At 38.8% G+C, this 24,474-nt stretch overlaps 3 protein-coding genes across 4 annotated transcripts; 1 reads left to right on the forward strand and 2 right to left on the reverse strand.

The window, feature by feature from the left end:
• Positions 1-1,763: 1,763 nt before the first annotated feature.
• Positions 1,764-12,757, reverse strand: prtfdc1a (phosphoribosyl transferase domain containing 1a). Of its 2 annotated transcripts, none has more exons than XM_037756184.1 (11): positions 12,340-12,757; positions 12,039-12,136; positions 11,526-11,632; positions 11,254-11,440; positions 9,143-9,208; positions 6,355-6,372; positions 5,130-5,212; positions 4,726-4,772; positions 3,936-4,012; positions 2,646-2,687; positions 1,764-2,049 (listed from the first exon to the last, which is right to left on the reverse strand). In XM_037756184.1, exons 2-11 carry the CDS (start codon positions 12,069-12,071, stop codon positions 1,996-1,998), a joined length of 714 nt encoding a protein of 237 aa, XP_037612112.1. In that variant the 5' UTR covers positions 12,072-12,136; positions 12,340-12,757; the 3' UTR covers positions 1,764-1,995. The 2 variants fall into 2 exon arrangements, with proteins under 2 accessions (XP_037612112.1, XP_037612113.1); XM_037756185.1 differs by having other exon boundaries at positions 2,637-2,687.
• Positions 12,758-12,995: 238 nt separating this feature from the next.
• On the reverse strand, positions 12,996-16,944 carry enkur (enkurin, TRPC channel interacting protein). Its single transcript, XM_037756183.1, has 5 exons — positions 16,758-16,944; positions 14,719-14,864; positions 14,396-14,625; positions 14,022-14,168; positions 12,996-13,211 (listed from the first exon to the last, which is right to left on the reverse strand). Exons 1-5 carry the CDS (start codon positions 16,835-16,837, stop codon positions 13,038-13,040), a joined length of 777 nt encoding a protein of 258 aa, XP_037612111.1. The 5' UTR covers positions 16,838-16,944; the 3' UTR covers positions 12,996-13,037.
• A 451-nt stretch (positions 16,945-17,395) lies between these two features.
• Positions 17,396-21,589, forward strand: LOC119480166 (threonine synthase-like 1). The gene is made up of 3 exons (XM_037756191.1): positions 17,396-17,716; positions 18,481-19,859; positions 20,569-21,589. The coding sequence occupies exons 2-3, from the start codon at positions 18,504-18,506 to the stop codon at positions 21,370-21,372; spliced, it is 2,160 nt and encodes a 719-aa protein (XP_037612119.1). The 5' UTR covers positions 17,396-17,716; positions 18,481-18,503; the 3' UTR covers positions 21,373-21,589.
• The last annotated feature ends 2,885 nt before the right edge of the window (positions 21,590-24,474 follow it).

Genomic DNA, 24,474 nt, shown 5'->3' on the forward strand with positions numbered 1-24,474 from the left:
CGCTTTCACCAAACCCTGCGTCAAGGTGAAAGACAATGGCCTCTGGGTTCCCAGGGCAGTGCGGGGGGGCATCAGTGCTGGGATAAGTTAACCACTACCGCCAAGTGCTGATGTTTCATGATAAGGACACACAGGGTTGCAGCCGGAGGTACAATGAGGGTCTTTGTGGCTGACGCTGCACAGATAGCACCCAACCGAAAAGCTGTGTAATTTGTTTCTTCTCCCTTGCTTATCTCTCTCCTCTTCACCTTAGGGGTCAAGGACAAGTAATTAAACCTGACTGAATGTAGGGTTCCTCTAAATGTATTAGTGAAGGCGTTGTTTACGACTACAGACGTGAAACCTGAGAGCGTTTTGAAAGCACAACATTGAATCAGAGTGCTCCAAACCTCCCAGGTCTCTCTTTTGTTTGCAGTCACTCGTATTATCCAAATAGCAACTCATTTATCAGGTCATTTAACTTGAAGAGGCCTTGTAGCTGGAGCTGGACCATTACCTTTGGCTGCAAAATGTGTTTGGAAAACGTGAGGGAAAACACACGCTTACTATAATTTGATATTTGAATTACACAGAAATTACTGGAACAACAATAAGAATGGCAATTTATTTTGTTTAACTTTAGTCATTTGTCACTGCAGACCTTGGTGGTCTGTACATGGAGCGGTGAGGGGGGTTAAGAGACGAACAATCGTAATGACGAATGATCTGAAATCTTTACTGTTAGAATAATACCTTTGTGTGTGTGTGTGTGTGTGTGCATGTGTTCCTGTTATGTGATGTGATGGCTGTTTTGAGTTTCAGGTGATTAAGAATCAAGAGTGCGTAGCCACATGATAACACTCCCCGAGAGCACGCTGCGTGAGGTGAAGCGTGTTCTGGTCTGTCTGTCGACATGCACAATTGACTCTCTCAGTCACCACAACGATGGCAACAGAACATACAGAATACCTCCCTGTGTGTGTGTGTGTGTGTACTGAGACCGCAGGTTTTTTTTATGTCTAGCCTTTACAGAGATCAAGGGCTCAGAGTTTAATTGCAGCACTACAAACCTTTCTAAGAACCATAGACTGTATATAAAAAATTGGACGTATTCACAGTGATGTCACCTACTGGTTTGCAGACTGCCGTTTTGAAGCCTCAAGTCTGGCATTTTTGCCATCGCCATCTTTATTTTTTGAAACTAGAAGTGACACGAGAGGGTGGAGCTAAGTACAACCGAACTGAAGAGATTTTTTTATTAATTTTAATTTCAGATTTCTTGATGAAAGAACTAATGGGTTTTTAATCAATTTGACATTCAAAAAGTTTTGTTTGCCTTCAGTTTGTAATCGCTGGAGCTATAGCGACTTGTGGTGGGTCAATCAGGGTCATTTTTAACATAAAATCATAGACTATATATAAGAAGAGGACGCAGTCACCATGACGTCACCCATTGGTTTGTGGACTACGGTTTTGAAGCCTCGAGTTTGGCATTTTGTCCGTCGCCATCTTGGTTTTTTGCAACCAGAAGTGGCACGAGAGGGTGGAATTAAGTACAACCGAACGCTGCATAAGACATTTTCACGCAACCAAAAAGGTTATAATTAACTTTCATGAACAGAAAACACACTGAAAGTTCTACGACAAAAACACGAACAACTCCCAGAGCGGTCAACGCCGTGGTAGCGACGATACAATTTACCAAATGCCTAATTGCCTGTTTAAATGACTGACTGCTCTATGAATGTCTGTGAGATTGCATGTAAAAATAGTTCTTCATAATAAACAGACTCCAGATTTAATTTACATGTCGGTTTTGCCAAATCCTCAATTGAATTCTCATGTATTTGTTTGTGATTTCCAGTAAGGCCTGATTAAAGTTGGGAACAGATAGATACAGTGTGGTGAGGAGACGCCGTTCAGCCTGCCTGCTGCACCCACTGTGTGTTTTCCATGAGTCAGAGTGGGCGTCATCCGGGCGCGGGGATGCCAACGTCCATAAGCTCTCTCCATCTGTCACCAACAGTCCTGTCCTTGTGGCCAGCATTTCTTTCTTTTATTTATCCATTTCTTTGTTCCCGTGTGCATCACAACAAAACACAGAAACAGAAGATGAGGCAACAATTACATAATATATATATTTTTAAGGCCTTCTGGACAGTTATGATTGCCTGGTTATTTTAGGGTTATTTTCATCGGTGATTAATCTGTTGATTATTTTCTTGATAATGTGATCAGTTGTTTGGTCTATAAAATGTCGATCAATGTTTCCCAAAGCCCAAGATGACGTCCTAAAATGTCTTGTTTTGTCCAAAACTCAAAGATATTCAGTTTACTGACATAGAAAACCAGAAAATATTCACATTTAAGAAGCTGGAATCAGCGAATTTTTACTTTTTTCTTAAAAAATACTCAAACCAATTAATTGATTACCAAAATAGTTGGCGATTAATTTAATAGTTGACAACTAAAAGATTAATCATTGTAGCTCTAATAATGTTCTTTCAATTTAAAGCACATACAAATTTAAAGTTACATATAAATATAAATACTTTTAAACAAAGTAGTTCAAAGACTGACCGTTACAGAAATAGTTTACTTATACTGAAGAAGGTAGACAAACGGTTTCGTGCTGCTAATGTAAAACTGTGCATTACTTCTCAAACCTTGTACTTCATCTTCCCAGTCTTGCTGATGACACAGATATGCTGAAAGAATAAGACAAATTAGCATATTTAACTTTAACGTTAGATTACCATTCAGTATGTTTCAGTCTTGTCCAAAACGTTGCATCTGATGATGGCAAAATATTTGTTTAAGATCAGCCAAGAATGTTCCGAGAGCCTCATTATGCCTTGTACAGTATGAAAAGATGAAGCTTGCAATCATTTGAAAGCAGGAAAGGTAATGTACAAAGATATGACACGTTCATTAATCTAACTCTGGGCGTCTCAGGGGTTCAACTCATATTTCTTGTGTAGGATAAGGACAGATAAGAGGGGAAGCTTTAACTCTGCCTGATAATGAGACCTCCACATTCCACAGGTCACCCCCCTCTCAAAGTTTCGTAATGAATACCAACCCCCTCAGACATGCACAGGGGACACACACACACTCATACAGTACATACAGTACATGCAGCACACACACACACACACACACACACACACACACTCACACACGCAAAGCTATGGGAGTCGGTCTTGGCTTAGTGTTTCAGATGAGTCAGAGGTAAATTTGAGGCCATGTCTTTACAGATATGAAAATGACAAAGTTCACATAAGTTTGCACTTACTAATTTCAGACCGAGAAATCTGGATTGAAATGAACGCGTCAGAGGTGCAACAAAGAAAACAGAGTATAGGTTGCACTCCTGGCTCAAAGCTTATAGAGAAGTAAGATGCAAAAAGTGGTTTGATTCCTTTGCATGGTGGAAAAAATTTAAAAACGACAAAACAAATGTTTTATTGTGCTGGATTCAGACTAAATTAGATGGTCACAATGTCAGATTAGGTAGTCACAAAGCCTAAAACTTGGTCGTGTCTAGAAGGGAACCCATAAATTGCAAAACTCACGTAAGATGGTTAAAGTCAGGCATTGCCTTGAATGCTTAAAGGTGCTAAATGCATTTCTATTGCCTCTGCACGGCTCTCAACATGGCGATGGCTCGTAGCAAACGGTCGTTTTGCAGGTATTTGATCATAAACCAAAGTATTGGACAAATTAAACTTAATGATGGCGCTACGCAGAAACCACCCGTACAGATAAAAGTGATTTGCCTTCATGTAAAGTGTCCTCAGGCAGGGAGGATACCTGTTGGTGAGTTTAGGTTTCAGGTAGAGGAGTGCATCTCTTTGATTTACTGTTTAACCCCCCCACCACCCCTGTCTCTTTCATCTCTTTCTCTTTAGCTCTTCAAAAGGTCATGCGCTGTGTGTGTGCAGCAGTAGACTCACATTCAGGTCACGGAAATATTCATTGTAGTCCAAAGCATAGCCAACGACGTAGTGGTTGGGGATTTCAAATCCAACATCTGTCAGAGCAAACACAGACATGAATGTTAAAGAGTAACATGATAAATTCTGATATGTATTTGGTTTTTTTTTGTAGCTACAGTAGCATATAGCAGCCATCAGAACAACTGCAACTTAAAGCACTTCTGCACTGGCTTCACCACTCAGCTGTAGTGGTTGCTGCCGTTAACCCCGACGTCTCTGCCCTGTTGGGTACATCTCTACAAAGAGGAAGGACCTGGGTGTCCAAATCTCTAAGTTTCTTCTTCTGGACCCTCCTCAACACAACACACAAGGCTAAACAACTTGCAGATGAACCTAATTTCTAGAGCTGCATCAATTAATGGATTAGTTGTCAATTATTAAATGAATACATTCTCTGATTCCAGCTTCTTAAATGTGAATATTTCCTGGTGTCTTTACTCCTCTATGACAGTAAACTGATTATCTTTGAGTTGTGGACAAAACAAGACATTTGAGGACGTCATCTCGGGATTTGATAATGAAAATCATCCTTAGTTTCCTACAAATTTCTGCTGTTTATATCCTTGTTGTCATTGTTTCAGTCATGAATTGCAGGATTTACTGGATGGCTTATCAGGTCGGAGGTGCAGAACCACACTTGCTAAGCAACCACTTTGAGAAACACTGGAAAAACATCTGATTCACTGCAGCTGAGAGTATTAAACCCATATAATTGTAATAATGTGAGAGGAATAGATGAGGTACTTACAGTCTGTCAGACTTTCAGCCATGTTAGGGACCCTCTTCACCAGCAGACTGAAACACATGAAATATAGATTTAATTTTCAAAATGCCACTTAACTAACCACGACCTAGGACTTATCTCTAGTATTTCAAAAGTATTATACATTATGCTTTTTGCTTTTTAATTTGAAAAACTTCACAGTAACAAATACAGAAGATAGAACTTAAATTCATGCAACATGCGATAAACATGAGATAGACTTTCAACATAAACCATGAAGCAGGAAAGATGTTTATCTCATTCCTGTGCATAGGAACAGCCCACGGACACCAGATAGTGACTGTGGACAAGCGATATCTTCTTCTTCTTGTGTTCGTCACACACTTGGCATTTCCCCTGCTGGGGAAAACACAGAAAAACTGGCTCACCCTGCGACCTTGACCATCTTGGGTTCAAAGGTCTCCACATGCTTCAGAAGGGCCTTCATGGTCTTTCCTGTGTCAACTATGGCCTTAGGGAGGGGAAGAGCAAAGGGAAGGGAAAGGGAGAGATGAAGAGGGAGGGACGAGGGACATCTGAGTGAAGAATGCTTTGAACAGGAGAGGAAAAAATGACAGATTGTAGGATGAAAAACATTTTCTAACTTTATTTTCTTACCGAGATTAACCGTGGTGGAAGAAGTACTCAGATCTTTTACTTTTTTTTAAGTAAAAGTAGCAAAACCACAGAAATACTCTGTTACAAGTAAAAGTAATGAATTTAATTTTGCTTAAGTAAAGGTACAAAAGTATTAACACCAAAATGTACTTAAAGTACCAAAAGTAAAACTACTCATTATGCGGAATGGCCCATTTCAGAATAATATATATTAAATTAAATTAAATTACTGAAATATAAAATAATATAATATAATGTAAATTAAATTAAATTAAATTGAATTATATTATATTATTGAATTATAATGATTGATGCATTAAAATGTACATTACTTTAATGTTGAAGCTGGTAAAGGTGGAGCTTATTTTTTATTATAACACTGCCGGGTGGCTTGTAAATTTCACCAAATAATAAATAAAGTCCTATCTTTATCCAATTTAATACATCATAATTTATTTGTTGATAATGTTTTGTATTATTAATCTGCAAAGTAACTAAAGTTTTACAATACATGTAGTGGGGTACAAATAAGTACCTTAAAATAAGTACAGTATTTAAGTAAATGTACTTAGTTACTGTCCACCTCTGAGATTTACTCATGATAACTCATGAGTACATGCAGTGCATATTTTACACATTATCACAAGTGCTTTTATGTGTTCGGAGGAAATTTTCAGCAACGTGATGATAAGATAACTCTCATTTAAAACAGTTTCTTGGAGCGAGCAACCATTGTGATATTGTGCTTATGTGTTTCTGAATTGAGTCCAGAAACTCTTACAACTGAAACATGATCTCAAAGAGAGAAGACTTTTTTCTTTTTGTCCTTTTGTATAACGAATAACAAAAGAGACGTGGCTCTTAAAAGCACAATGGCTTCTCAATCAACAAGACACTTAAAGAAGTGCAAACAAAACATGTCAAAGGCATCAAACAAGGTGGAAATTTGAAGGGCATGCTTGATAGGATTAACTTAAATGGGAGGAAGACACTCACCTCCACAATGAGCACACTCTTGGTAACATGTAAAAATAAAGAAAAACATTAGTAAAACATCACCTTTTGAATTTGAACACAGTTCAGAGAATAAAGGCTGGATTGTTTCTGTGAAATCCACATTTCTTACAGCTGGTATCTATAGCAACAATGTTGGCAGCATCTTAACAAAAACACAGAACAACTCATTCTCTCCTCCCCAGTAATGAACATCTGTGTCTACAGTGAGCAAAAGTCACCTCTAAGTGTCTGGGTGCTGCACACTTTCCCTGCTGCAGGGTTTCAAGTGACTCCTTGTTCCCTCGATCGGGTGTATGGGGCTCTTTGTGAGACCGGTAGAGGGTATCTATGGTTCGGGGAGAGTGATCGGAGAGAATGCAGGCGCCCGGCCAATGTTCTCCCGGTCTACACCTGAACACTGTTACATAACACAAGGGGGATGTGAAGAAAACAAGAAAACTGAAACATAACTTGTCTTGCTGCATTCTGTAAACACTCTATACAGACAGTTGGTCAGTCACTGTGCATTGGCAGTTATTTGACTGTCTATAGCATCATTGTTTGAGAATTTATAGTTGTTCTTGGAGTGTGTGATTCCTGTCATCAATCAGTCCTGACTCTGGCAAAAACATTGGTGATAATCAATCACTGCTATTAAACGAAGGCACTGACCAAAATGCTCTAAAAGTAAAGAGAGCTGAAGAGGGCCAATTCAAAGATTGATGATGGTGTTTACTTTTTCCTTACTTCGTCCTGGGGTCAGGTAACAACTCAGAGCGAAAAAGCGCCCGACGTCATTAGCGTTTTTTTCTAATTGTGGTGACTTTTGCTGGATACCTGGAGCTATTTGAGTTTACCAACCATAGATAACATGATCTGAACAGAAAACAGCAGGCCAGGCAGCAAATTAGTGCGGTACATGAGAATTCAGGTGAGTTGTTTTCATTGATTTAAACTGTACTTTTAACTACGGTAGCGTACAGTTATGGTTTGATAATAAAAAAAAACTAAATATGCAGCAAATTGCAAAACAGAAAACGCTCTGTCTGATCAGGCGTTGAGGTGGCAGGGCCCAACAAACACAAGGCTTTGTTCGTGTCCCGCGTTCACAATGTTCAGTTTCATTTTCACTATACAAGCGTAGTAATTTTAAGCCCAAACGTGTAGTTTTTTCCTGAACCTAACTAAGTGGTTTTGTTGCCTAAACCTAAAGTGACGCCAAAGGGGCAGTATGTGACGAGTTGAGATGGAAAAAAAAGGCAGTTCAGTGCGCCTTGCTTTTTCAACCTGCAAAACACGCTCTCTCTGATCAGGGCCTCGGAGTCTACGCTAGTGTTAATGTTAATGTCATCCATGCTAACATGCTCAAAAGTAGGTGTAATGCCAAATGCGCTGGAGGAAAAGTCAGAGGATCATCAAAGTTATTACGATTCATCCTGACAGGGACATGAATGTGATTACCAAATTTCATGGCTATTCATTCAATCGTTGTTGTGACATTTCACTAAAAAAAAACACAAATGTTAACCTCATAGTGGCACTACATGAAAAGTAAGGAGATCCCCAAAGTCATTATGATATATCTTCTTGGGATCATGAATGTCTGTACAAAATGTCATGGCTATCCGTGCAATAGTTGCTGAGATATATACATTTCCGGGCAAATTGAAATGTTGGAAAATGGGATACAAAGTTTGTTTTTTATTTCGTTATGAATACAAAGGGGTACTATGAGTTTCATCAGCAACAAGCAGTAATAAAGCTGTGCTACATTTAAATTTAACTACTCAGATTACCGTAATAACACTTGGGATTAGGACATTTGAGTGCTACGATTTCACAATGAGACAGAATGACAATTGCATGAGAAACCTTCAACAGTGCCACTGGCCTGGATTCAACCCAGTGAAACCAGAGAGCCTGTTCATGCCACCACACTCTACAACATAACATTTACTTTTCTCTATGTTGTCATTACGTTGCTATGATCATGGACCAGATTAATAGGTTTAAAAGGAGCAACACACTTGTAATCTACCTGGAGCTGTGACTCAACAACGTCTCTATGTGGGAGGTTTGGGTTTAATATTTCCATCAAGGTGAAGGATTGTAACAAGAGCGTAGACAAAGTGGAGTGATTCATGTTTTCTGTGCATGGTGGTGGTCAACCTTTCTGTTTTTACTCCCACTGAGCTTTTAACCTACACTGAAAATGCATCTTAGTCACAACACAAGCTGACGTCTCAGTCTTTCTTAAGAAAACGCGTGTGGGCATATTTGAGCACCCATTCAGCTGAGTAAGTGAACTTCCTGTCTTGTGCCTGTATCTCAGAGAATGATGTAGTGAGGAGGGATCATTCCTACAGACTCCTCGGTCCTCCGTACCAGAGCTCAACAGGGATGAACAGTCAGTAAATCTGCCTTGTGGGAACATTTGTTTTCCTGAAACGCCTGATTCATGGCCGGGCTGGTGAAGGGCAAACCACTTTAACAAAGTGACACTCATGAGGTGTGTGTGCACAAAGAGGACGGTTGTGAGGAGAGTACAGGGCAAGTTTGAAGCAAAAAAAAACATATTTCAAACAGTGTCACATATTAATTAAGATGGCAAATGTGATTCTATTTTCTTATTTTGACTAGAAATTCAATGTATTCTCAGAGGAAAACTCAACTCCATGAGTGAATTCTCTTTTGTTCACCTGTGTACCAGACAGTTTAACTGACAGCTCCCTCTTGAGGCCAAGGTAGAAATTAAAACAGTGACAAAAAGTACTGCCCCCAGACACACCTTTCCACGCAGGAATGACAGATCTCTGCTTCCTATGATGTGCAGCTCCTCTGTTGATTGGTCATTCTGGGGAGAAGACAAAAATGTTTTTAGCGCATCAATGCTGATTTCTTTCACTTTTGCACGTTTGTTTACATGAAATCAAGATTTAATCTTTTCAGCCATCAGAAAAGACAATGTCAGATTGAGAAATAGCATATGTTTACTCAAGGGCATGTAACCAGTGTTTCTCAACAGTTTGGCTCTACTGTAAAGAACAAACTGTCTGCAGCATTAATGCAAGACGAATGCACAAAGGGAGATTTATTGTACGAGGACACAATGAGAAAAATAAAGTAAAATATTTTCCTTCTCTCTCTCTGTCCATGTGGGAAACACGGCAAAGCAACAGCTTTGAAAGACGACGTCTTTGAAATTAAATTTGGTCAGCTACAGATGCATCACTGGGATAAGAGGAGCAGTGACATGGACACAATCCCGGCCCCGAGGGGCAGGTCACATGACTCCATCATGACCTGTAACAGCGTCATCACTCAGACACTGACCTCTAGCGTAGTAACAGTGATGCTTTATGATTGTTTTTATGCTTTTGTGCAGCCTCAATACTCTTTAGACATTTTTTTATATTTTCATTTATTCATGAATGCATTTTCATTTAAAGGTGCAGTGTGTAGGATCTGGCGGTATCTAGTGGTGAGGTGAGGAGATTGCAACCAACTGAAGCCTCTTCCGTTTGCCAAGCGCTGCCCGACCTATCCTAACCTGAACTATGAGATAGATAGATAGATAGATAGATAGATAGATAGATAGATAGATAGTAACTTTATTGATCCCGAGAGAAATTCAAGACATATAATATGACCTCAGTGTGGTTTAACTAACCCAGCAAAGGGAAAAAAAACTATCTATAATTAAATTCAGTCCGTTAAACCTTTGTGAAAGCCAACTCGAACAACAGAAATAGTGAATCCTCCCCTGTGCTGTATAGGGAGAGAAGGAATGTGACCACATGCAGAGAAATGTAAATCACATCATATTGGATTTGCTCTGTGCCAAAATACACTAAAGAATAATATGTGACAAGTGCAAAGCGACATCATTGTAAACATTATTATATCATTCCTCGGTTTATGCATTCCAGCTGTTAGACAGTGTCATGAGCGGTTTCTCTCGGCACCAATTAGCAGCGTGGTGTTTTCATGACCTGAGCTCTGCAGCAGCTCTACAATCAATCGTCCTTGAGGTGTCCTGACTGAATGGGCTGTTACCTCACTAAACATGAGCAACAGTGACATCTGGAGGCTGAGCCAAAAGCCAGATACAACACTAGTTACATATGGGATGTTAGAAATGGGAAAGTGTCTTTTCATGCATGAATGTAGGGGCTGTAAGTAAGGATTTATCGGTCATTTGTTTTGTCTATAAAATGTCCAAAAATAATGAAAAATGCTCATCAATTGTCCAATTTGACGTCCTCAAACAGTAAAAAAAAACAAAGATATTCAATTCCCTAGAGAAAATCAGGAAATCCTCACACATGGCAAGCTGGAAACAGGGAATATTTGGCATTTTTTCTGTCAGTAAATGACTTAGACAATTAATCAATCCTCAAAATTATTGATTTTGTCAATTAAGGGGAGACACTTCAGGTAAATAGGGTAAAAAAAAAATAACTAACAGGTATCACCATGAAACTTCCCCAGTTGATTACTTGCATTAAAACAATATTTTTTGAATTACAAGTTTTCTGTAAGAAGTCTGAAAGAAGACACTTTATGGAAGCCAAATAGCCCAAAATCACAAAAATTGACCAGTGCATGAAAAACAATGATTTTGCCTGTTGTGTCTCGCCTTAATTTTTTGTTGACTGACTACAACAAAGGTTCCTGGCTGGACTTGAACAGGGGACATTACAGGTCCTGACTAGTGCCACTAAAAATAAATGTTTGTGTGATCAGTCACGTTTCATTGCAGGTCAGGTGCTTGGTGTCTGATCTGCAATGACCTCTCAGGAAAATAAAAAAGAAGCATAAAAAGGAGCATAATACAAAGCCTGCTGTACTGTACTGTACTCTTTGTAGTGTTTTAGTCCACGGTAGAGGTTCACCTACTAGGTAGCTCTTCAGACGAATGAACTCCACTCGGGTCTCCACGTAGTTGTCGGAGTTGCGCCCGAGAACCTTGATGAACTCCACCAGGTCCACACAAAACTTGTAGCCTCCCTTCAAGACGCACAGCACCACGATGTTGTTACTGTCCTCGAAGTCATCCATGACGTAGCCGGCCAGACGCTCCACCCTGCAGGAGAAATCACATACAAATGACCAGGAATTTTTATTTTTTTTAAATCACTTTGCAGGCGTGTTTTTATGTGTATTTGTACCTGTTCATGATGACCCCATGTGGAATGTAAACGCTCTCTATGTCTTCATGGTAGTGTTCAGGGTAGGTGAACAGGTCCAGACTGTATCCTGGCCAGTCGTCTTTTATCTGGGACAGACAGTGTACTGTTAGGCAGGGACTAAATCAGTCATGCAATATTTGAGAAGGTGCAGTCAAATGTGAACAAGTCCTGTTCAAGCACTGGTGGATTTCCAAGGTGTAAGAGCATCTGTAACCTCTAAGCTCAAACAGGGAACTATTATTACTAGGATTAGTGACTTAATTCTTCTGAGTTTAGAATAAATAAAAACCTTGAAGGTTCTTTAAAAGCTGCTTACTGTTGAATTAATCAAATAATGGCTTGAAGGAGTTCATTCAGAGAATAACAAACATGTTATCTTCTTATAATAGCTGAGCTAATTACACACAAATAATCAGTCTCTTCTGATAAAAATGTGACCTACATTTGTAAATTCTAGATAATTTGACTGAATGATGTTTGTGTTGAGCATACCACGATTCCTCTTTTCTTCCCACCGTTGTCCATTTGTGGTTGTGTGTAAACAGCCTTCACCGGGGTAAAGATTCAGAACAGGATACAGGTAGTTCCACCTTCAGTGGAAATATACAGAAACAGTTAACTGAACATACACTGGACCAAATAATGAAATACTTTCCACTTGAAAAGTTAGAGTACAGGAGAAAGCTAGGACAAGAAGAGAAACTACATCAGGTTGATTCATCTCCTGTAACTCAAAATCACAAGTTATTAAAGAGCAACACTTCTAATCTGTTATTGCCAAAGACGTACTTACAGTTTTGCTGCCTGTTTCTCAGCGACCACTCACAAAACAAAGAAAAAGAAAGTCAAAGTAGAAGTCCTGGCCAGCCACATGGGCTGAGGGATCACGCTGGAGTCATTTGCGTAAAAGGACAGCGTTGTTTTAGTCATGGAGAATTACAGGGATAATCAGCTGCATGTGATGCTATGCTGGCTTGTGGCCGCATCACAGGCCACTGCAGGAGAAGGAAAACAATTAACAGCAAATGCTTGGTTCAGTTTCTATGCAGTGCATTTATTCAGTCAGAATTCATGATTTTAAGGGACACAGTCAACTATTTGTTCTTTTGTTCTCCGAGTTGGGAAGGCAGGAAGGTGAAAAGAAAGAAAGGATAAAGAAACAATTGTTTTTCATTATCTGGAGCTCAAAATTTAATATCACTAAAATGTATAGAGGTGTTGAAATACAAATATTCCTTTAAAATTACGTAATATTTTAGAGTGAGTACAATACTAGTGGTAGACCTAAGAATAGCAATAGTCCACTGTGAAATATATGTATATATAGAACAACTACTGACCAGACTGCTATTAAATTTGTTATGAATTTATTCTGAATGATGAATGATTCCTTAATTTGCAGTTAGCTAGGCTTCATCTTTGTTTCATTGTTCATATGACAGAGAGGGTATACAAATGCAGTATTTTATTTAAAATCCAGTTTTTTATGTGCTAGTTATTGGGTATGTAGATGGTCTTGAACCTCTCAAAGAGGTTGATGTCGTGCTCCAGCTGCTTCATCGCCACCTCGAGGCGCTCCCTGTGGGCCTTCTTGGACAGGTTGTCTGTGATGACCGAGAGACCCTGGTACTCATGGTGCAGCTTATCCCAGTTGTTCTTCAGGCCCTGCATGGTGGACCCACATAGGGAAACCCATCATTGTCTCAATCAAATCAGCTTGATAATTTAACTGTCAGGATTCAACGCTTTTATATAGCAAACAGCCATCAAAACAGAGGAATTGTCTATATATGTAGTGATGGCTAAAGGGTTAATTCCCCAGTGTTGGTGAGTGTGAGAAATATTGTCAGTTGTAAAGTGTTGAATGGGGAGTTGTTTGTGCAATAATGGATAGAGCTGCAACGATTAATCAATCAGTTGTCAACTATTAAATTAATCGCCAATTATTTTGATAATGGATTAATCGGTTTGAGTAATTTATAAGAAAAAAAAAGTCTAAATTATCTGATTCCAGCTTCTTAAATGTGAATATTTTCTGGTTTCTTTACTCCTCTATGACAGTAAACTGAATATCTTTGAGTTGTAGACAAAACAAGACATTTGAGGACGTCATCTCGGGCTTTGGGAAACACTGATCGACATTTCCTGACATTTTATAGATCAAACAACTAATTGATTAATTGAGAAAATAATCAACAGATTAATCGACAATGAAAATAATTGTTAATTGCAGCCCTAATCATGGAGCTCGATCAGTTCAGAAATACAGTTTAGTTCTGCTGGGTGTGGCAAAAATCTGCATGTCAGACATACATAGACCATTTTATCCTTACTTATTAGGACTGAATAAAAGTATGTACCTAAAAACTTCAAAGACACAAAATCATCAAATTAATTTCCTGTACTCCTCCAGTTGTATGATCTCCTGCTGTTTTAGGGAAAGAATTGTGATCGTGCAGCCGTGTGTTGGAGTACCTCCAGGACGGCTTGTCGTTCCTCGTCAGACAGGTGTTTCATGGATCCCTGCTCCCGCTGTTCTTTCACATAGTTGTCATACTCCTCCTGAGCTCTCTGCTCTTCTTCGTTGCGCTGCTGCAGGTACTCAGGTACTTCTCCATAATGCTGCGGATAGAAACTGGAAACTTTAGACAATATGTTCACAGTGGACCTAATGAAATATAAGATGGATCATTTCATCAATAAAGAGAATTTACTCTGGGTTTTTCCATGTGCTACATGTCATGTAATTTTCTATTTCATTCTAAACTTATCCGACCGTTGTGGCTGATGTAAGCAAACAATGTCTTTCTCAAATTCCCCTTGTGTGTAGTGATGTGGAAAAAAAATACCTTTTTCTTGATGTATTTGGGGACAAGTCCTGAGTTCTCAAGGAGCTGCTTGTGTCCGTTACTTTTGTCCACCCAGATAGGCTGGGGCTTCATTGGCACCACGGTAGCTGTCTTTATGAAGTCTCTCTTGGTGTGAATGCCCATAAGAGGTGGGATGTCTGTCCTTGCAGGAACCGCTGGTTTCTTCACAGTGCAGCAGGTGTGACGAACCTCTTTCGAACACTCTGTCTCTGAATGAACATATAAATATATGAGGGTAAATAACACAATTGCTGCTCAAGACGCAACCAGACATTGTTTAAATAGTCTATAGGAGAACTCACTTTCGGGTAATTTGGGCTCTTTTGAATGCTTCTTGAGGTATTTCTCTGGGGATGGCACCTCTACATTAGCTGGTCCCATCGTCCTCATTGCATCCTTGGTTGACTTTTCCTCAAGAACAACGGTCGGCCTAAACTTGGAAATATACCTTCAGATGCAGCACATTGGAGAAAACGGTCATTTAATTTCATCGTCATTCATTATGAACAAAATAAAACAGACAGAAGGTAAAATTCTACACAAATGCTAACAGGGCACTTTTCATATAGAGCAGGTCTAGACTGTACTCTTTATAACTTTATTTACAGAGACCCTATAATTCCTTTATTTACTGACTATAATATTCTTTATTTACATGCCAAAATAAAATAAATAAAATAAAATAAAATGTGTATACAAATTAGAGGAAGCTTTGAGCAGGCAACCACAATAAAATGCTTCTTATTACTTATTCATTTCTGAAATAATATAATATAATATATTATAATACTATTTACAGAGACCCAACAATTCTGTTTATTTACTTACTTTACTTTATTTACATGCCAAATAAAATTAAATGTGAATACAATTTAGAGGAAGCTTTAAGCAGGCAATCACAGTAAAATGCTTGTTATTATTCATTCCTACTAATTTCTGAAATAAGATAATAATATAATATATAAGATAATATATTCAAATATTATTTACAGAGACCCAACAATTCCCTTTATTTACTTACTTTAATTTCCTTTATTTACAGGCCAAAATAAAATAAAATACAATAAAATGTGAGTACAATTTAGAGCAAGCTTTAAGCAGGCAACCACAATAAAATGCTTCTTATCACTTATTAATTTCTACTAATTTCTGATAAAATACAATATATTATAATATAATTTACAGAGACCCAACAATTCTGTTAATTTACTTAATTTACTTTATTTACATGCCAAAATAAAATAAAATGTGTGTACAAATTAGAGGAAGCTTTAAGCAGGCAACCACAATAAAATGCTTCTTATTAATTATTAATTCCTACTAATTTCTGAAATATTATAATATAATATAATATATTATAATATTATGTACAGAGACCCAACAATTCCCTTTATTTACTTACTTTAATTTCCTTTATTTACAAGCCAAAATAAAATAAATTAAAATAAAATAAAATGTGTGTTTAATTTATAAGAAGCTTCAAGCAGTCAACTACAATAAATGCTTCTTATTACTTTTTCATTTCTACTAATTTCTGAAATAAGATAATATTTAAGATAATATGTTATAAAATGATTTAAAGATACCCAACAATTCCCTTTATTTACTTACTTTAATGTCCTTTATTTACATGCAAAAATAAAATATAATAAAATAAAATGTGTGTACAATTTAGAGGAAGCTTTAAGCAGGCAATCACAATAAAATGCTTCTTATTACTTTTTCATTTCTACTAATTTCTGAAATATTATAATATAATATAATATATCATAATATTATTTACAGAGATCCAATAATTATCTTTATTTACTTACTTTAATTTAATTTATTTACATGCCAAAATAAAATAAACTAGAATAAAATGAAATGAAATAAAATAAAATACAAATACAAATACAAATAAAATAGAATAGAATAGAATAAAATAAAATAAAATAAAATAGAATAAAATAAAATAAAATAAAATAAAATAAAATAGAATAAAATAAAATAAAATAAAATAAAATAAAATAAAATAAAATAAAATAAAATAAAATAAAATAAAATAAAATAGAATAAAATAAAATAAAATAAAATAAAATAAAATGTGTGTACCATTTAGGGGAAGCTTTAAGCAGGCAATCACAATACAATGGTTCTTCTTAGCTACATATTAATTTCTTCTAATTTCTGAAATAAGACCACATTTTAACTTAGACTATTAGTCAAATTTGAAGCCAGATTTCAAAGCTAAACCCAATTTGAGGTCATCATTTGCTTTCTATGTCTAGCTAATGATGTTAGCAACATTAACACACTTTGCTCTCTAGTTAGTCCTTATACTTCTCTTAAAGTACGTTACCTTTGCGGTTTTTGAGTGTGAACCTCTTCATATGGAACACGATTGTAGACGCTTTCTGTTTGATACACACCGTTAGACATTGTGAAGGACTTAAAACAGGCAAAGGAGAAGGAAAAGTTCACTTAACAAGCTAATTAACTTCACCAAGCTAACTCTATGTACTTGAGATGTGTTTGAGTAGTTGCTAGGCAACTGTGGTAGCAAGCGTTGCATTTAACGACAGTAGTAAAGCGATTAATTCGAGGTATCTGATGGGTATCTAAGCTGTCAGCATGAAAAGTTCATGGACTATGTCTTACTATAGAACACCCATTCGTCATCTACGCTTCTTTTAATTCATCCAACTAAAACATTTATTTTTTTCATTCTGCTACGGCACATATTAGCTCTGTACCGCATGATTTCCACAAATAATCAACTGTCACCAAAAGCATATGTGTCAAGATATATTTTGCTATTGATCCTGACTCTGTTTCCATGTCTTTGATTATCTAAATTAACATAACTTTGCTTTTTTTCACATGAATATGAGCCGTAATTTAGATTTCGGCTCACTGAAGTGCAACATTCCGAGGAGCGTTTGAATGCAGCACAGAGGTGACTCATACTAGCAGCAGAGTGAGATTCTCTCTGCAAGCAGATGTTGCAATGCAAAAAAAGTGGGGGTTTTAAGTGATTTAATCGTTATAGTTTTAATTCTGTGGCTAGATTGCATAGACAATAAAACATGGAAAGAATGTGAAGTGTTTTTGCAACGGGAAATCGGTGCACCTTCGACTTCTCATCAATTTTGTCCCTCCAGGCTGTCCGTAGTTGTTTGTGCATACTGTTCTGGTGCTCTGCTCAAGTGTGTTGCAGACAGAAAGGTGCTTTTCCTGTTAAATCAAACCTTTTAGTTGCCACATACTTTACTAATAGATTAATTATCGAGTTTGAAGCACGGAAAGACACCATTACACGTGAGTTTACTGCTCATTAAACTATCTTTTATGATGACAGGTCACATGAACTACTGTCCTGTAGTGGCTGCAAAACATGTGCAAAGTTCTAGCAGCCACTTGCAGCACTGTGTCAAAACACTAAAGGGAGATTTGTCAAGTATTTAAGTATATGTCAAGTACTCTTATCAACATGGGAGTGGGCAAATATGCTGCTGTATGCAAATTAGTGTTTATATTTATTATTGGTAATAAATTAACAACACAAAACAATGACAGATATTGTCCAGAAACCCTCACAGGTACTGCATTTAACATAAAAAATATGCTCAAATCATAACATGGTAAACTGCAGCCCAACAGACAACAACAGCTGTCAGTGTGTCAGTGTGCTGACTTGACTATGACTTGCCCCAAAACTGCATGTGATTATCATAAAGTGGGCATGTCTGTAAAGGGGAGACTCGTGGGTACCCATAGAACCCATTTTCATTCACATATCTTAAGGTCAGAGGTCAAGGGACCCCTTTGTTTAGAGCGTTATTTAGCCTCCTTCCTAATGAGCTAGTATGACATCGTTAGTACCAATGGATTCTTTAGGTTTTCTAGTTTCATATGATGCCATCTTCACTCTAGCTTTAAAACTGAGCCCAGTACAACCTCCAGAAGATCGATTGTGTTAATGCGTTAAAGAAATTAGTGGTGTTAAAACAAATCTGCGTTATTATCATGTTAACTTTGACAGCCCTCAGTAATTACATTTTAAATGTCCTTATTTTTCACAGGATAACTGGCTGCTGTCTCCTCAATGGGTTTACTGAACGCACTAAGAGCTGTCAGATGCTACCTGAGTCCCTTTCCAACATCAAAATCATGGCTTTCCACCAAAGCCTTCCAGCTGGGGGACAAGAACATCCTACTAATGGGTGCTCCTGGAGCAGGGAAGTCCACAGTGGGGAGGATAGTGGCCCACAGACTGGGACTGCCTGTCATCGACGTCGATGATGATGTCCTGGAGACGACATGGAAGATGCCTGTGGCTGCCAAGCTGGCAGCAGTCGGCGGAGAGCGTTTCCTGGAGGAAGAAGGCCGGACTCTGTGTAACCTCTCTGCCTCTGGGTGTGTTGTTTCCCTCACAGGCTCCAACCCTCTCCACGCTGCTGCAATGCAGCACGTCAGAGAGTCTGGACTGGTCGTCTACCTGGACGTGGACAGCGAAGACATCGTACAGAGACTCGCCAGGATAAAGGTGAACAGGATCGTGGGCCAGGAGGCAGGGGCGTCCATGAGGGACATCCTGCGTTACAGGAAGCAGTTTTATGAGAAATGGCTTGACGTGCGGGTGCTGTGTGGAACGGGAGACACGGCGGAGGAGGTAGCGGAGAAGGTGCTGAAGGCAGTGGAGAGATATCAGAACCACGCTGCAGAAACGTACGTGTCGACCAGGAGTGACAGCGTGGCCAATCAGAAGACATACTTTAGTGATGTGGTAGTCGAGGGTCTGGCCGCAGACGGAGGCCTTTATGTTCCCAAAAATGGCTTCCCACACCTTGATGCTCGTGAATGGCTGAGACTAGCTGACATGTCGTACCCAGAACGAGCGTTAGTTCTACTTGAAAAGTGTATACACCCGTTGGACGTCTCTGCTTTGGACCTCAGAACAATGATATTCAAGGCATATGGGTCTAACTTTTCTAGTGAGGCAGTAGCACCTGTAAAACATCTCATCCACAATCAGTATGTCCAGGAGCTTTTTCATGGCCCCACCGCCTCATTTAAAGACCTCGCCTTGCAGCTGATGCCGCAGCTCTTCGCCCACTGCCTCCCACAGATGTGCAACTACCTCATCCTGGTAGCCACCTCTGGGGACACAGGAAGTGCGGTGCTCAGCGGCTTCAGCAGCCTCAGCAGCTCTGACACGCACAGGACCGGGGTGCTGGTGTTCTTCCCAGAGGAAGGCGTGAGCGAGATCCAGAAGCTGCAGATGACGAGCTACAAGGAGGGCAACGCCAGGGCCGTCAGCGTCCGGTCAGACTTTGACTTCTGTCAGAGAAGCATTAAGAGGATGTTTGGAGAGTCGGGGCTGATTGGACACCTCGCTGTTGAGTACGGCACAGTCCTCAGCACCGCCAACTCCATCAACTGGGCGCGGCTGTTGCCACAGGTGGGTTGATCGCTGAGAATGAATTCTGATTAATCGAAAATTAATCACACATTTTTATCCGTTCAAAATGTACCTTAAAGTATTTAATACTCTTATCAACATGGGAGTGGGCAAACATGCTTTCTTTATGCAAATGTATGTATATATTTATTATTGGAAATCAATTAACAACACAAAACAATGACAATTATTGTCCAGAAACCCTCACAGGTACTGCATTTATATCATAAACTGGGCATGTCTGTAAAGGGGAGACTCGTGGGTACCCATAGAACCCATTTTCATTCACATATCTTGAGGACATCGGTCAAGGGACCCCTTTGAAAATGGCCATGCCAGCTTTTCATCGCAAGAATTCAGCCTAAATTTGGAGCGTTATTTAACCTTCTTCACGACAAGCTAGTATGACATGGTTGGTACCAATGGATTCCTTAGGTTCCCTAGTTTCAGATGATACCACTCTAGCCTTAAGACAGAGCCAGCTACAGCCTCTTAAAGACAGCAACGTTGGTCGGGATCACCGGCAATCCTGCAGGTCTCAGAGGGTTAAAATGTCAGTATTTTGACACTAGCAGATTTAACATATTCCGGTGTATTTTCAGATAATTTCTTCCAGTAGATCTCTCCGCACAGTTTGCACAATTATACTCTAAAAGCTTTTATTTTTTGAAACATAACACAGTTTTGTTAACGTTTCGTCCTCTTGCAGGTGGTGTACCATTCCTCAGCCTATCTGGATCTGTGCAGAGACGGTGTTATCAAGTTCGGGGAGCCCGTTGATGTTTGCATCCCTTCTGGTAACTTTGGCAACGCCATGTCAGCTGTGTACGCCAAGCAAATGGGCATCCCGATAAGAAAAGTCATCTGCGCGTCCAACCACAACCGCATCATCACGGACTTTATCACCACAGGCGAGTACGATCTCCGGGGACGGCCTCTGGTGCTGTCCCACTCCCCGGCTATAGATATCCTGAAGTCCTCCAACCTCGAGAGGTTTATCTACCACGTCTCAGGCGGAGACAGCCGTCTTGTCAAGGAGCTGTTCACACGCTTAGACCGACGGCAGCACTTTCAGGTTCCTGAGCCTCTTCTTGGCAGGATACAGCAGGAAGTGCTGGCTGGCTGGTGCTCTGAAGACGACTGCTTGGCCGCCATCCAGAGCGTTCACACACAGACGGGCTACCTCATGGACACACACACCGCCGTGGCTAAAGTGGTGGCCGACCGGCTGCAGGACGGTTCGTGCCCCGTGGTGCTTAGTTCCACTGCTCACTACGGGAAATTTGCTCCCGCTGTGTTCAAAGCTTTACGAATCCAAAATATTCCAGAGGATCCCGTCGAGCAGCTGAAGAAGCTCGGATCGACTGCGTCCGGACCTGAAGGACACAGAGACATGATGAAGTGCCTGGAGAAAAGAGGCGGGAGGGGACACACTGTTTGTCAGGCAGATTACGGCGTGTTGGTGGAGCAGGTGGAGAGCATGATACAGGACTCCTTCTTGAAAGTTATGTAGGATTCGCTTTTGCTAACATCCACCTAAATTAACCTTAAAGGGCGGGTCCATCTCAAATGGAAAAAGCTGTGACATAGGTTACCAAAGTAAGCTAATCAATAAGGTTATGAATAATGTGAACTCTAGCACTAGTCAATGTTATCTGTGCTAAGTTTGGAAATAACTGAAAGGGTATACTCCCACGTTCTGCAAGGTAAAATTACTGTTTTTGTGAATGGAGTCTGGTGGCTTTGAAGAAAGCGATATAACGGCTTCAGTTTCCCTTCTGAAAGGTCCGTCTGACGGCGAGGTAAAGCAGCTGTGGACGGGAACAGCAAGGAAAACATATTTTAGCCACCTAAAAACAGCAATATCAGTTTAAGTGTATGCAATATTTAGAATATTTTCACAGCTTTACTTCACCATCAGACAGCCCTTTTTGACGGGAAACTGAAGTCGCTATATCGCGGTCTTCAAAACCACCAGACCAGACTGCATTCACAAAAACGCAAATTTTACCTCGCAGAACACGGGAGTTGCTGGTCTACCGCTGCATCGATCAATTAGTTTGTTTGTGTTATTGTGGGACATAAGCATGCAGACCGCCATCTAAGTTGCTGTATGTAACGTTAATGCACTGACTATAAGGATGTATATATACTTTACATGTAGCAACGTCATCATGCAGAAACCTACGTCAGGTCATGTGGGAAAAAGTTTTTGGAAGGGATTCAGGAAAATAGCATTTTGACGCTAAACATACAGACTTCAACCACAATTTGAATGTTCAGATTTGATTACATAAGGACCACCACCGGTGCAGAATCATATAAAAAGCTAAAAAAAAAAAAAATCAATAATGGAGTAATCCTTTAATTTAAATCAGAATTAATTACTTAAGTATAATAAGTTTATTCTTCATGTGTCCTGTTTGTATCATGTACTCTTCATTCTTCCAATGAATTTGTAACTTTGTAAAGCAAATTTAACAAAAAACACAACAAAAAAGGTCAAATCTTGCTAAAAAAAGGACAAGAAAAGTTAAGAAAAAGTACCAGTTATAAGTAGACGTCGTCTTAAAATTGATTTTAAAGACATTATTTAAAGGCCGAATCCTGCCAGAGAGAGCAACACGTTCATTTTAAACTATAAAATGAAGCTCTAAAGTCAATTTAAAGTCTATTGATTAACATTTCTTTCCATCATTACCCAGAGCCCTGGCCCACTAGATGGGGATGTCTACCTCTTGGCCGCTGCTGTATGGAAACACTGGTGCAAACATTGCAGTAACGTTATATGAGTCTATCGCTGTAGGGGGAATTAATCACTGGTAGAGGCAGAAGGTCAAATAAACTAGTAAATAGTGTTGTAAAATCAATATCTGCAGTCAGGGAGATAATCATTTTCTTTAAGTTAATTGTATGCTTCTGCATTGTACTCTACGTTGTAATAATTATGGGCAAGAACATTTTTAATTATATAACAAATGTTTTATTTACCTCATCCTCTTTCTTATTGCTTAAACTTTTTCTCTGCTGATGTGAAGACGGATGAAGAGTTACCAAAGCAGTATCTCACAGTGGCTTTAAAATACAGCTAATGAAATGATCTCCAGAGTCCTCTAATTGGCGGGTGAAGCTCAAGCAGCTGGTTCAGTCGTCCAATCAGTGTCCACTGACTCATTAACTACCTCACTGAAGGTAGTAAAAAACCTTTTGAACCGCACTATTACTGGCCGTTTCTCTTTCATCTGCTCCTCAGCTGCTAACGTTCAGGACCATATAGTCTTTAATAAGACGCTGTTTTTCTTTTTTTGAATCATGATTTTTATTGTTTATTTAAGATAAACAACCTAAACCACAGCAAATAAAATAAAATAAATACAAATAAAATTAAAAAATAATATGTATGTATAATAACAGATAGTAACTGTATATTGAAAAACAAAGTATTCAAAAACAAGGGAGGAGATTTTTTTAATACTAATAATAATAATAATGATATTAATATATATATAATATAATATAAATAATATAGAATAGAAAAAATACAGAGATAGATAAAAATTATAAAATAAATAAACAAAATATAATAAATTAAAATATATTTTCAAATTAAAATAAATAAATAAAAATGAATAAATATAGATAAACAAATAAATGAATAAATATAAATAAATAAAATTAATTAATAAAATAAATTCACATACCAGATTACCAATAGCTATATATCCCTGCGGTCTCACCACGCTAATTAACACGAACAGGATAGATACAGAGAACAAACTGTGTGCTAAAGCTGTTTTATTTTGTTCTCTTGAGAATATCACTATTAAAGTAGTTTGACAATTTGGGGAATTACGCATGGGGAGAGGAAGTGGCTCCCATTTCCTCCTGACTTCATCAACAAGGAAGGGTATTGTGATTTTTGTTTTAATATATACCCCCAGAAACACATGTAACTGAGGCATTTCAGATACTGTTTGACAACACCGAACTGTGCTTCTGCTAAACTACGTCTCCAAGGCAGAAACAAGGAAATTACCTTTCTTGATTTTGTGTTATTATAGATGATATATTTTGACTGATTGATTAAAAGATGTCTTAATTAATTCATGTTGTGCTTAAATGTAGTTATTTTCCTCATGTTTGCTTTAATACAACGGCTTCTATGCCGGGTTGAATTTGGTGTATTTGGGGATGGATTTATGAAACTTGGTAATATGATACAACAGCTCTTGGTGTCCAACTAAACCAGACATCCGTCACAGGAAACATCATATAATGAAGAGCAGGGACGGTTCGGGCCTGAGGGTGATTTTCCGCCCTCCGACGTCACGCCATCCATAACAGGAGAGTCCAGAAACGACTCCGGTCTCCGTGGCTATCAGTCAAGTCATTTAAATCCAGGTGCTGCCTCAGCAGCAGGGAGGAAGATAAGTTTCATAGATCTCCAGGATTGCTTATGACTGCAGTTGTTAAAATAGATGGAAAGTCGGGGCAGATTTGACAAAGCACTTTGCCAGCATGCCCTCTGATCTGGATCACTATTTCTCTCGGAGTCTTTGCCAGAACTGAGAGGAAAAGTGTTTTTCTTCACTTCTTTATTTTATTTTAAACTGTA

The sequence above is a fragment of the Sebastes umbrosus genome, chromosome 21 (assembly GCF_015220745.1).
Source record: "Sebastes umbrosus isolate fSebUmb1 chromosome 21, fSebUmb1.pri, whole genome shotgun sequence".
In the NCBI taxonomy this organism is placed as follows: Eukaryota; Metazoa; Chordata; class Actinopteri; order Perciformes; family Sebastidae; genus Sebastes; species Sebastes umbrosus.

Bases quoted from the DNA above. Each gene is read 5' to 3' on its own strand.
- prtfdc1a (XM_037756184.1), bottom strand. From the start codon at position 12,071: ATGGACAACGGTGGGAAGAAAAGAGGAATCGTG. The intron at 11,633-12,038 runs GTATGCTCAACA...TGTCTGTCCCAG, and splicing joins GGAAGAAAAGAGGAATCGTG to ATAAAAGACGACTGGCCAGG. The intron at 4,773-5,129 runs GTGAGCCAGTTT...CATGTGTTTCAG, and splicing joins AAGATGGTCAAGGTCGCAGG to TCTGCTGGTGAAGAGGGTCC.
- LOC119480166 (XM_037756191.1), top strand. From the start codon at position 18,504: ATGGGTTTACTGAACGCACTAAGAGCTGTCAGATGCTACCTGAGTCCC. The intron at 19,860-20,568 runs GTGGGTTGATCG...GTCCTCTTGCAG, and splicing joins GGGCGCGGCTGTTGCCACAG to GTGGTGTACCATTCCTCAGC.
- enkur (XM_037756183.1), bottom strand. From the start codon at position 16,837: ATGTCTAACGGTGTGTATCAAACAGAAAGCGTCTACAATCGTGTTCCA. The intron at 14,865-16,757 runs GTAACGTACTTT...CTGCATCTGAAG, and splicing joins CACACTCAAAAACCGCAAAG to GTATATTTCCAAGTTTAGGC. The intron at 14,626-14,718 runs GTGAGTTCTCCT...ATGTTCATTCAG, and splicing joins AGAGCCCAAATTACCCGAAA to AGACAGAGTGTTCGAAAGAG.